This window comes from Corapipo altera, unplaced genomic scaffold (assembly GCF_003945725.1).
Source record: "Corapipo altera isolate COAL_440 unplaced genomic scaffold, ASM394572v1 113, whole genome shotgun sequence".
Classification (NCBI taxonomy): Eukaryota; Metazoa; Chordata; class Aves; order Passeriformes; family Pipridae; genus Corapipo; species Corapipo altera.
The window spans coordinates 10,588,613-10,600,335 of NW_020884895.1; the positions used below are offsets into that span (position 1 = coordinate 10,588,613).

Below are 11,723 nucleotides of genomic sequence, written 5' to 3' on the forward strand. Positions count from 1 at the left end.
TCAGCCCCTGCAGACGGCCAGGGGAGCAGGAACACTCGTCCCATCCTGGGCCCTACCACAGCCTCTGCTTTTAATGCCACTTTGGACTCCTACCTTTCATGTCAGGGAATTGAATCCATCATTACACCGCTACATCACCAGGACAGGCTCTAGGAATAAGCCCTACTCCTGCAAACAAGCCCAGGGATGTTTTGGCAAAGCTTCAGGAACTCCTCAGCAATCAGGTGTTGGCACAACCTCGGGATGTGCCATTAAGCAGAGGCTGGTTCTGGCCTCAGATTCCCTCTACAGAGAAATTAAGAGATTATATCTCTGGATTTTATAGAGGTTATATTTCTGGGGAAAGAAAACCCCAGGTCAGGTTGTTGTGTCTCTGCTGCACAGCTTCTCTCCATCATCTCTCCCAGGAGCTGCCAGCCCAGAGCAGAGGGATCATAAATGACCTTTTAACACGAAACTAAAGCCACAGCCAGGCCTGCTTTGTAAAACAGAGTCATGGCCACTGTTTACTCACAGCCACTGACCATGGAATCACAGAATTGTTGAGGCTGGAAAAGCCCTCTATGATCATTGAGTCCAACCATCCCCAGCACTGCCAAGGCCACCACTGACCCATGTCCCCAGGTGCCACATCGACAGGGACAGGGACTCCACCACTGCCCTGGGCAGCTGTGCCAGGGCTGGAAAACCCTTTCAGTGAAGAAATTTTCCCAATATCCAACCTGACCCTCCCCTGGCACAGCTGGAGGCCATTCCCTCTCCTCCTGTCCCTTGTTCCCTGGGAGCAGAGCCCCACCTCCCCCGTCACCCCTCTCCTGTCAGGAAGTTGCAGAGCCAGAAGGTCCCCCCTGAGCCTCCTTTTCTCCAGGCTGAGCCCCCCCCAGCTCCCTCAGCTGCTCCTGCTGCTCCAGCCCCTCCCCAGCTCCGTCCCCTTTCCTGCACATGCTCCATCCCCTCAATGTCTGGCTCAGTCCTGTTTGTCCTTGGCTGGAGCCTTGTTTGTGCTTGTCCCACATGGGTGTAGGACACTGTCTGGAGTGACAAAGGCTGGGCTGGAGGTTGGATTGACACCCCACCCATGGAGCTGGGTCTGGGTCTGGCCTCAAACCAGGAGACAAGGGAGAAAGGGAATGGGTGACACCAAACCCCAGAGGCAAGGGAGGAAAAGGAGAGAGGGAGGTGGGAACTGTGGCTGCTGCAGCAGAGCAATTACAGCTCAAAGGGACAAAATAAAGTCCCCCAGCTCTCAGGGCGCTGTGCTGGGGAGCACAGGAGGGCTCTGCTTCCCCACAGTTGGTGTTCTCCAAGGAATACTCGTCTCCAGGCTGGAAACAGCCGCAGCGTGTCCAAGGCACCCGGATCCTTCTGGTGGCCTTCCCTGGGGAAAGTTTATTTTACAGGAAACTGTTGTTTCTCCAGCAGGCACGTGCTATGTTACATGTTTACTAATTCCCCTCCATATGGATTAATGTAACAAGCAAAAAAAAACCCCTTTTCCTAAAGCTCCAGTTACTGTGTCACCGGCACATCATCCCTGGGATGAGACGCTGCCCCTTGGGAATCAAGGCAGGGTTGGATCCGGACCTCAAACTTTTCCACTCTGATTCCAGTTTGGTTTGGTCCAGGGCAAAACACGAAAATCAGAGTAATTAACAGGCATTAACACTGTTAATTGTTATATAGACACTACACTGGCTGTGAGCTCCAGCCTTCCTAAAGGAATGCTGGAGGCCTTGGAAGGGTTTCTGGAGGCTGCAGCAGCTCTCCAGGGTCTATGATTTGTCTCAGCAATTTCAGTAACATAAACCTGCAGCTAATTCTACATCCCAAGCTCTTCATGAGGATGAAAACGTGGGGAGAACAAAGCAGGAGGGGCTGCAAATGGAGCTCTGGAGAGGATGGGAGCTTGGAGCCATTCCCTGGGGATAACACAGCTCCATGTTGGACCAAGCCACGCAGAGATCTGGGGTGGGGAATGGCCCAGCACCACCACCACAGAAACTCATCTTTCATCTTTACATCAAGCCAAATATATATATTTACATGGCAATATGGGGACAGGGGACTCGAGGAACTTCAAGGTCCATTCCAATCCCTCAATGTTCTCTGATTCCAGCTGCAAATGCGGGAAACCCTCATCTCCTGTGGACAGCCTGGACTGGTATTTCCTGGGAAATAGGTTAGTTCCTCCAGCCTTTGTGCAGGGGGGAGGACTGGCCAAGTTCTGAGCACCTATTTTGTGCAATTAAAATGTTATTTATCTACAGAAATATCATCCATTTTGGTCATTTGGGATGCAGATCAAAGGAATTCCTGGAGAAGAGGGGTCAAACCCATATTCAAAGTTTGCAAGGACCCTGATTTTCACCTACTTTGCCCTTCCCAGAAGCAGAAACTGGGAAAAGGTCCTGGAGATGTTTGGTTTGGTTTTTTTTCCCCCAAGGCTACAGGATGTTTCCCTGCTGCTCCCAACAGCTCCCAGGTGAGCCTACAGCAATAACAAGCTGGGAGCCTTCCTCCCAAGAAAAGGCATCTTTGGTCTTTGCAAGGCACAGCCAGAAGTTGGGTTTATGCTTTGAAAATGAGAACTAATGGCTGAGGAAGCAGCAGAATAAAGGGAAGGCCAGCTGGATAAATGCTAAATAAGCAGCTGGATATTCTGCATTAATGCAAAAGCACAGCACAGAGGAGTCAGGATGGAAGAATGATTCACTGATTAATTATTTTTTTTTTCTTAACTACCAAGAACAGTTGCTCATCAAACACCCCTCAAGCCAAGGAGCCAGAGGGGAGGATGACCATCCATGACTCAGGTACAGAATTACCAGTTCCCCAAGTCCCTCTTTAATAAATCCGACGTAGGAATTACATGAAATAAAAAGTTTAGATTAAATTTTTAATAACTCACTAAAAGCATCTCGATTCCCTACAGGCCACACACGCCAGCAGCTTTTGTGTGCATAAAGAATTAAGCACTTTAATATAGTTCTCTTTTATTTCTTAACGTTGCCATCTACCAGCAGAGAGGGGATCAAATCTCAGCCCGGCACTTCCCTTTCCTCCCTGACCCTTCCAAATTGCAGCTATTTCCTCCAAAAAACTCGGATTTCACTGTAACAAAGCCCAGAGCAGCTGAAACAAATGTCCTTAGTGTGATTTTCTCATTTGAAGGAGATCTACAAACCTCTGGGCTGCAAACCCAAAGGGGGGGCATAAATAGGATCTCCCACTTCTGGGACACAAAAGGGAAAGATGAACACCCCAAAAATTGATCCAAGTGCTGGAAGAAGCTGGAATCCCTTGAGGGAAAGAGGGACTATGTAGCACCTCACATCTAAGGCAACAGTTGCTGATAATTGCAAGAGGAAAAGTAATTTTCCACCAAAGCTGTGCTGGCTCAGGATTGATTTCAGAGCCAGGTCGGTGGGAGAGCTGGGAGGAATATTTTTAAACCTTTTTAATTCTAACTAAGGAAACTTCTCTCACAAAACCAGAATTATTTGCAGATTGAACAGACAAAATAGAGCAAATCCTGGTGGAGGAGAACCAGAGAACAAAATAGAGCAAATCCTGGCGGAGGAGAACCAGAGACCCTCAGCAGAGTTACTCTGCCTGGCAGAGGATGGGGAAGCAGCCCCTGATCCATAGGAATTCCTGGATTGCAGTGGCCAGCCTTGGAAAACACTAAACTGATCAGATGATGTGATTATTTTCAACAGCTGTTCGGTTCAGAAAATAAAAACCTATTGTAAGGCACTGGGAGAACCTGAAAAATCAGATTTACTTCCAGTGCTGATTGTACCAAATTTAACACAGGAATTTTATACTCCTCCTCAACAGGGTGTCCCCTCAAAAAGCATCATAAAAGTCTTATTTTTACTGATGTTTTAGGAGTAGGAGAAATGATGCCCTGGGTACAGTCAGGATCCAGATATTTCTTTCCAGCTTCTACACAAATTTTAGAAAATAACCACTTAATTTTCCAACCAGTTAAAGCAAACCCACCTCAAATCCAGGCAGAGAGGAATAAAGAAACAAACCACAGTAATTCTTGCAGTTCCTATCACTGCTAAGCCAATTCTGCTGGTAATAAACACACTCTGTGAGGTTTTGGGGGGTATTTTGAGCATTACTTAGAGTATTTAAATAAGGATTTTCAGCAGAAAGGTCCTTGAGCAACAACTGTCACCATTAGTTTTGGAGTCAGGATGATCCTGGAATTTGAGTGCTCCTCGGTAGATCTGCAACTGTGCTTTGAGTTGCACTGAGCAACCTCTTTTTATATGGTTTTAAATGCCCTCTGCCCATAATTTCCCCCTCCACATGCAGCATTTTCCATAGTTCCAGGTGTTACAGAGCCCCCCTCCCACCTCACTGCCAGATCCACACTTTCCATCCACGGCCAAAATAACAGGTTTTCCACAGCACAGGTCAGTTCTGAGAATTAAACCCCCAGTGCCTTGCATTTATCACACCTAATATGCAAGAAATAGATGCATTAAGTACATAATTATTATCCAGGCAAATAAGCATTCCTGCTGCTATTTCAACCCAGACACTTCAGATCGAGTGGGAATTTGAAGGATTAGCAGCAGGGGAGGGGCTCCAGAGTCCCTTTAGTTCAAGATTTCACCAACAAAACCATGTTCTGAGACATTAAAATTTTCGATTGGCATAAAGACTCACTTCTCTCATTGGAAAATCCTTCACGTTTGCTACTTACCATACCCAGTACCAAAAATATTGAGTTAAAACAGACCTTTCCACAGCCAGATCACCAACATCATCCCCCAGCATTGCACAAGCACATCAAAGGGAGTTTTACTGTTGCTGCAACACCATTAGTGTTAAAACAACCCAACTTTCTCAGCTTTTCCTGGTGATTTCCACATCCCAGAGGAACCATCCACTTACCAGTCTGCTAGGAAGCAGTGCCAGCTCACAGGGCTCCATCACCCAGAGGAGTTCACACCCCAGAAACACTCAAATAAAGGAGAATCATCCATCAAACAGACCCCACGTGCTGCCACCCCCCGTGTTTAGCCCTTTCTTTCCTGAAAGGCTCTACAGCAGCAATGGAAATAAAGCTTTTGCTCAGGGTTATTAATGGTGGGGGTTTGCCTGGCCTGGTTTGGGAAGCAGCAAACACACCTCTCTCCAATCTCTGTAATTACAAACTGCAAGGAACAGGAATTGAGAATTCCTAGGGATGTTTTCCGAGCTCAATGCCCTGGCACACTCTGGCAGGATCATTAACACCTCCCCAGCCTCCCCTGACCTTTGAGCTGGGTGGAATGTGGCCAAAGTCCAGCACTGTGCTGATTCCCTGCAACACATCCCACAGGTCCCCACCCCAGGGACACTGGCACAAAGCAGATCTCTAGTTGGCCTCAAATGATGGCATTTTCCCCAGTTAAAAGGTTTGTTTTCGTGTCAAAGCCTTAAAACAAATTAAGTGCCCTGAGGAACCTCCCTCATCACAGCTTTGCCTGGTGAAGACCTAAATGGGCAAATCAAGCAGGTAAAAGAGCTGTCAGGTGGACAGAGAAGGTCCTGCTGGGCCCCTGGGCTGCAGGAACGACAGAAAGGCAATTTCCTGCAAGGCAGAAGTTTGATTTTGGAAATCAGGGTGTCAGAAGTTAACAGGCTGACAGCTCTTGTCTGGGGAAAATTGCTCCCAGGCATTAAAGCCCCGGCTGTCACTCCCTGCTCCCAACACTCCCAGCCAAGGCAACGTCTCACATCAGCTGGGGATGAAGAAACCAACACTTCAGAAGAGCTCAATCAAGCAGTTATTGCTTATTTGAAGTGAGAGCAAACTACTGCCAATCTTCAAGGCCGTGGTTGCTCCCTAAATGCTGGCACAGCACTCCAAGCTGAACCAAGGGTCTGAGCTTGATCCCAATCCATGCTCCTGACAGTCCAATACTCTCACAGGGCTTTAACCAGCAGCTGTTGGGTGGAGAAACATCATTCCTGGCTCCATTTCTCTCCTCCCTCTTTCCAACCTGGTCTCCACATTTCTCCTTCCACGACAGCTGCTCGGACCCAGGAAAACCAGACCCCTGTCCACGGCCAATTATGAAGTTATTTAAAGATTTCATTCCACGCTGCAATACATGCTTTGAATTCACTTTAAAATTCCAGCAGCTGTGAGAGGAGACAACAACAAAGCCACAGGCAGAAGAAACAGATGTTTACCTGGGCCATCAATGCCATCCTACCAGCTTTGGGCATCTCCTACTTTAGCCCTTAAAGCTTTTCCATAGAATCACAGAGTCATTAAGGTTGGAAAAGCCCTCGAGGACCATCAAGTCCAGAACCACTAAGGCTGGAAAAGCCCTCTAGGACCACCAAGTCCAGCTGTTAACCAGCACCACCACATTCACCACCAGACCACGGCCCCAAGTGCCACATCCACACTTTCCAACACTTCCAGGAGGTTTCTGGCTCTTTCCAAATGCAGACCTGAAACTCTTCCAGCCTGCACCTGGTGAGTTTAGGACTGTCACCACCAACTCTGGATCTTCTTTTCTGCTTTTCAGGGACCCCCCAAAGTGCTCTGCAGACCTTCCTGGGCAGCTGGAGGCCGATCACTCCCAGCTCTGAGTAGAGCAGGAGCACCGTGCCCACCTCCACTGGCTCAGGACAACCTTGAGGACCAAATAAGTCAGAAGGAAACAAATTTAAGTTCCTAACACACTGTAAATGTTGCCTGGAGCCAAGTGATGTGTCTGGACCCAGTGCTGATGTGGGATCTGTTGTATTTACCACCGAAGTGACCCAATAACGGGCATCAATCTGTCCCCACAGCACACGCAGGAATATTTTAGTGATGAAAAAGAGGCTCCAGCACACCCTGACCCACACAAAAAGCTTCTGCAGAAGTCCTGGAGGCTGCGGGGATGAGCTTTTATCACCACTGCCTGCACCAAGCTCTGTGGGCAGCACAATTCCCTCAGCAGTGCCATCCCTTCCCCAGCCTGGCACGAGCGAGGGTAAGTCGGAGCTGCCTGAGCCACTTTCCCCTCCTGCGAGCGTGGGTTTTTTTTAATTGACTGTGGAATTTGCAGATATTATTCTCAGACAATACATCCTATTGATTGTAATTACCATCCTCGGAGCTGCGATGGGAAGAATATTAAAACCATTAAGGCCGATCTGGATTTTATTGGAGCCATTAGCGGAGCGGCGAGCGGGGCGTCGCTGCTTCCCCGGCACCTCCACAGCTCCCTGGAGCCATAAATCATCTCATGGCACATTTGCTACTGCTTTGGAGACAGCCAGGAGCGGAGCAAGAGGGAAAAATTAAAAAAATGGGAGGGGGTGGATTCGTGCAGCTGGGTGATGAGATTGATCCAAGCATCTCCGTGATGAACCTGCTGAGCATCCGCTGCCTTCAGAAAAGATGGGATTTCTTCCCTTAGGTGGAGTCCAGAAGACTCAAGAGACATCTAACACAACCCACTGGGCTTGTAGCTGCTTGTCTGCCCAAGTGTACCTTTATTTGGGTGAAAAAAAAGAAATATTCTCCATTTCTAGACACCATTTTCCCACCTCACCCATGTGGACTCTCCCAGAGCCACCGGTCCCGTGTGGCATTAGGGACCTGGGTGGCACCTTGAGAAGAACCTGCCCATGGACGTGGCATGGCCAGGATGGACAGATCCTGACCCTGCTGGTCCTGGGGCTCTCTCAGCAGCATCACTTCCTGGGGCCGCCAAGGCCAAGCAGCAGTTGCCTCTTCCCAAAAGTCCTGGTAGGAATCTCTCAGCCACCACGGCCCCGTCTGCACCCTGAGGAACCAGCTGTGGCCCTCCTGCCTTGTCTGTGCTGTGAGATTGCATCTGGAAGCAAAACAACAGCCATTTCCATGTAATTAATATTCCCTTTTTCCAGCTTTCCCAGCAACTTGGGGCAGATCTCTGCACCTACAGATGTGACCAAAGGTCCCTCACCAGCTTAAATGACATTTAGTCCACGTGAAGCATTCCCAAGTGCTCCCTGCATTTCAGCCCAGATCTTCCTTGCCTGGAAAACCTCCTAAAACCATCTCAGAGCTTCCTTAGAAGGGAGAATTTCCTCCTCCTATGAGTCCAACACGAGTGCTGTCCCTCAGCAAGGACTTGGCACAGGTCCCCATGGGCTTGCAAGGACACAGCACAGGTCACTGCAGGCTTGTGGAGCACCAGCAACTCCCAAAACCGGGTTGGGAAGGAGCCAACCAGGGACAGGAGGGAGGGATGGAGCAGCCAGGGCTCCTCTCCAGTCACCCAGCCCCACGTGTGACCCCACGGTGAGGAACACAGTGGGCAGCAAAGCTGAGCCCAGATCGAGCTGTGACGGGTCATTCCTGTCCCACTGCAGTGATCTCTGCCCTGCCTCCTCTTGGAGCACCATAAAAGCAACTAAATACAGGTGCTGACAGCAGAAGGGACTCTATTTTTCTTAATAAAACATCCCTCTGGATTCCTGAGAACACAAATCAGCCTGAGAAACACTTGCACTCAGAGCAGCAGCTGCTTTCACATCCCGTCCCTGGTGAGGAGATGATTTCAGACCATACCAGCCAAGGCCTGTACTGGTGAAATTTCCCTTTTCCTGAGATATTCTGCAGCAGTTGGAGCAGCCCAGTCCATCCCCTCGGAACTTTTTTCCTGGCTGCTTTCACTTCATGATTCCCATGTTTACAAACACTCGGGCTTCCAGCAGGGCAAGGCAAGGTTTTGTTATAAACAGCAAGACACTGAACCGCAGGGAAATGTCAAGGGCAGGAAAAACAAAAATAAAACCAGAGATCTTCTCTTCGGTCTGGTTTAGCCTTGAAGGTATTGAGTCCATGCAGGGGAACACTGGGTGCTACAGACACAGCCCAGGAGGGGCAGGAGGTACCACGGGGGCATCAAACACCCCTTCTGAGCCAGCCAGGAGGTGAAATGTCCCTTCCCAGCAGGGTCTGGGCAGCTGCCAACAGCCCTTTCCCTTTGATCCAGGTGGGAAGTGGAAGGAGCAGAGCTGGACTATCTCCTCCTCCACCCTGTGAGCCAGGGGAAGGGGAATCCTGGAGCAAACACAAGGATGGGAAGCAAACCAGGGACTTCCTCAGGTGCCTCCAGGACAGCCAGTGGGGTGGAGAGTGGAGGAAGGTCTCTCCACTGGAAAACTCACTGTAGAGTGAAAACCACCAGTTGCTGTGGGTGTGAGAGAAGCAGCACCTCAGTCCTACCCCTGGGAGGTGCTCTCAAGGTGTTGGGCTCCTCGATTCCCAAACTGGGGTGTCCATCACCAGCTCCATGTGCTGCTGAGGAGCGCTGGGTTTGCACAGCACTGCAAACCCCGGCTCTCTGCGGGACAAGTCGGGGCGTGAGGCAGCCTGATTGCCTTCCAGAGCCTTTGTGCTGGCAGGAGGGAAGGGGAGGATGGAGGAGGAAAATCCTTACAGGGGTCAACAGGCAAAATTCCTTCGCTGACAGCTCACCTGGAGAAGCACATGCCTGGAGGCAAAGAGTTTCCAGCAGTGGGTGCTGCCAGCAGAGTTGATCAGATAAGGCTGCAAAAAGGAGCTCCTAGACCACAAAAATGAGGAGGGTATTTTTTCTTTAAGCCGAGTTTCTGCACAAATGACTGTAATTAAGGATGTTACCTGTCAGTTCCTCAGGGCACGGAGGCTACAACGTTCAGGCTTTGGAAAAAAGCACCCCTTGTGGGTGCAGTCCCACTCAGCCCTCAGCTTACTCATCGTGCCCAGCACCCACCCAGATTTGTCACCAATTAGTTGTAATTCAAGGCTTTGGGGGGAAATCCCCACCTCCCTGAGCTCGATGACTTCACAGGAAGTAAAGGGCTGGAATGCCTTTTAAAAACCCAAAAAATCCTGAGGAAAAGCCAGAGACGAGGCTGGAGGGTCTGGCTGGGGAGGCACACACGGCTCATCACGTGTTCCAGCGCATCCCAAAGCTCCCTGCAGAGCTTCCAGGAGATTTTGTGGATTCGTTTGAATTCATACATTATGGAAGAGTCTCAACCAGAGTCACCGGTGTGTCTGCAGTGCTTGTTCACACAACACCACTGCAGCTCCGAAGTTCTGAGCAATTCCTAAGTCACTCTGCAAAGAGTGAGATCACACCACAATTTACAGGGTTTGCTGCAAAACAGCGTTTGGGGGTTTCGTCTTGGCTGACAAACAGCAGGTTCTTAGGGAAGATTCTTTCCCTTAGGAAAGGGGAACGTGCACCGCCAGCCTGGCACCGCTCCCGGCCTGGGGAAAGCTGTTATTCCTCTGCCTCTCCAAGGAAAAGCCACCTCTCAGACAGCCTGGTGGTGGCACCTTGCACCCACCAGGCACCAACAGCATCCCCGGCCCCATCCCTGGAGTAGCAGGGAACCAGCTCCCGCCGTGGCCAAAGATATTCCAGGAAAGTTAGAAAACCCCAGAATGGATTGTGTTGGAATTGGGCCTTAAAGCTCATCTCATTCCAGCCCCTGGGCAGGGACACCTTCCACTAGCCCAGGTTGCTCCAAGCCCTGTCCAACCTGGCCTTGGACACTTCCAGGGATCCAGGGGCAGCCACAGCTTCTCTGGGCAACCTGTGCCAGGGCCTCCCCACCCTCACAGCCAAGAATTCCTTCCCAGTATCCAATCTAAATCCACTCTCCTGCAGCTTAAAGCCATTCCTCCCTGTCCTGTCCCTCCATCCCTTGTCCCAAGTCCCTCTCCAGCTCTCCTAGAGCCCCTTCAGGCCCTGCAAGGGGCTCTCAGCTCTCCCCGGAGCCTTCTCTTCTCCAGGTGAACCCCCCCCAGCTCTCCCAGCCTGGCTCCAGAGCAGAGGAGCTCCAGCCCTCGGAGCATCTCCGTGGCCTCCTCTGGCCTCGCTCCAGCAGCTCCACATCCTTACGCTGGGGACCCCAGCGCTGGACGCAGCACTCCAGGTGCCATCCCACCAGAACAAACCAATTCCTCCCTCCAACCTCCACCACCGACCCCCAAAACGCCTCCCCCCAGTCCCCCCCTCCGCTCCTCCCCGGCACCGCGACCCTTCCCCACTCACCGAGGCGGGGTTGGCGCGGGGGTTTCTCTCCTGCTCCCGGCACTGCAGCCCCGCCAGGTGCCTCTCCAGGGCTGCCCAGTCCATCGCGGGGGGCTGCGGCTCCCGGGGGATCCTCGCCCCGCCGCCCCTCCGCCCTCCCGGCCCCGCGGCCGCCCCCCGGTCTGTGCGGGGCGGGGGGTGCGGGCGGGCGGAGCGCCGGGGGGGACCGGCGGGCACGGACCCGCACCCGCGCCCATGGGCGGCGGGGCAGCGCGGCGGGCACGGCGGGGACCCCCCGTCCTCCTCCTCCGAGTCCTCCTCCGAGTCCTCCAGCGCCGCCAGGTCCAGGCTGCTGGGGCACGGCGAGGACTTGCCCTCCGAGCACGGCGTGGCTTTGCTGGAGTTGGATTCCGAGCTGGAGCGGCTGCTGCCGGCGTCGCTGCCTAAATCCATGCCATCCTCCCGGGAATCCTGGCGGAGAGAAGCGAACGGGAGCCGTGGCGGCGGCGCCGGGAGCGCTCCTGCCCGCCGGGCACCGGGAAGCGCCGGCCCCGGGGCCGCCCCCGCGCTCCGGAGCTGCCGCCGGCGGGGCGGCCCCGGGCGGGGCGGGGAGGGAGGGAGGGGAGGGCGGGGGGCTCGGGGGGTGCGGGGCGGGCAGGGGGTGCGGAGGGTGCGGGGTGCGGGCTCGGGGGGCGG

At 52.3% G+C, this 11,723-nt stretch overlaps 1 protein-coding gene across 1 annotated transcript in view; it reads right to left on the reverse strand.

Moving 5' to 3' along the window:
• Positions 1-10,891: 10,891 nt before the first annotated feature.
• LOC113949284 (IQCJ-SCHIP1 readthrough transcript protein-like) overlaps positions 10,892-11,723 on the reverse strand; it is a 60,042-nt gene continuing 59,210 nt past the window's right edge. The window contains exons 4-5 of the mRNA XM_027647663.1: positions 11,045-11,498; positions 10,892-10,896 (exon numbers count right to left, since the gene is read on the reverse strand). Of these exons, the coding sequence (XP_027503464.1) occupies positions 10,892-10,896; positions 11,045-11,498 (459 nt within the window). The remainder of the gene's footprint in view (positions 10,897-11,044; positions 11,499-11,723) is intronic.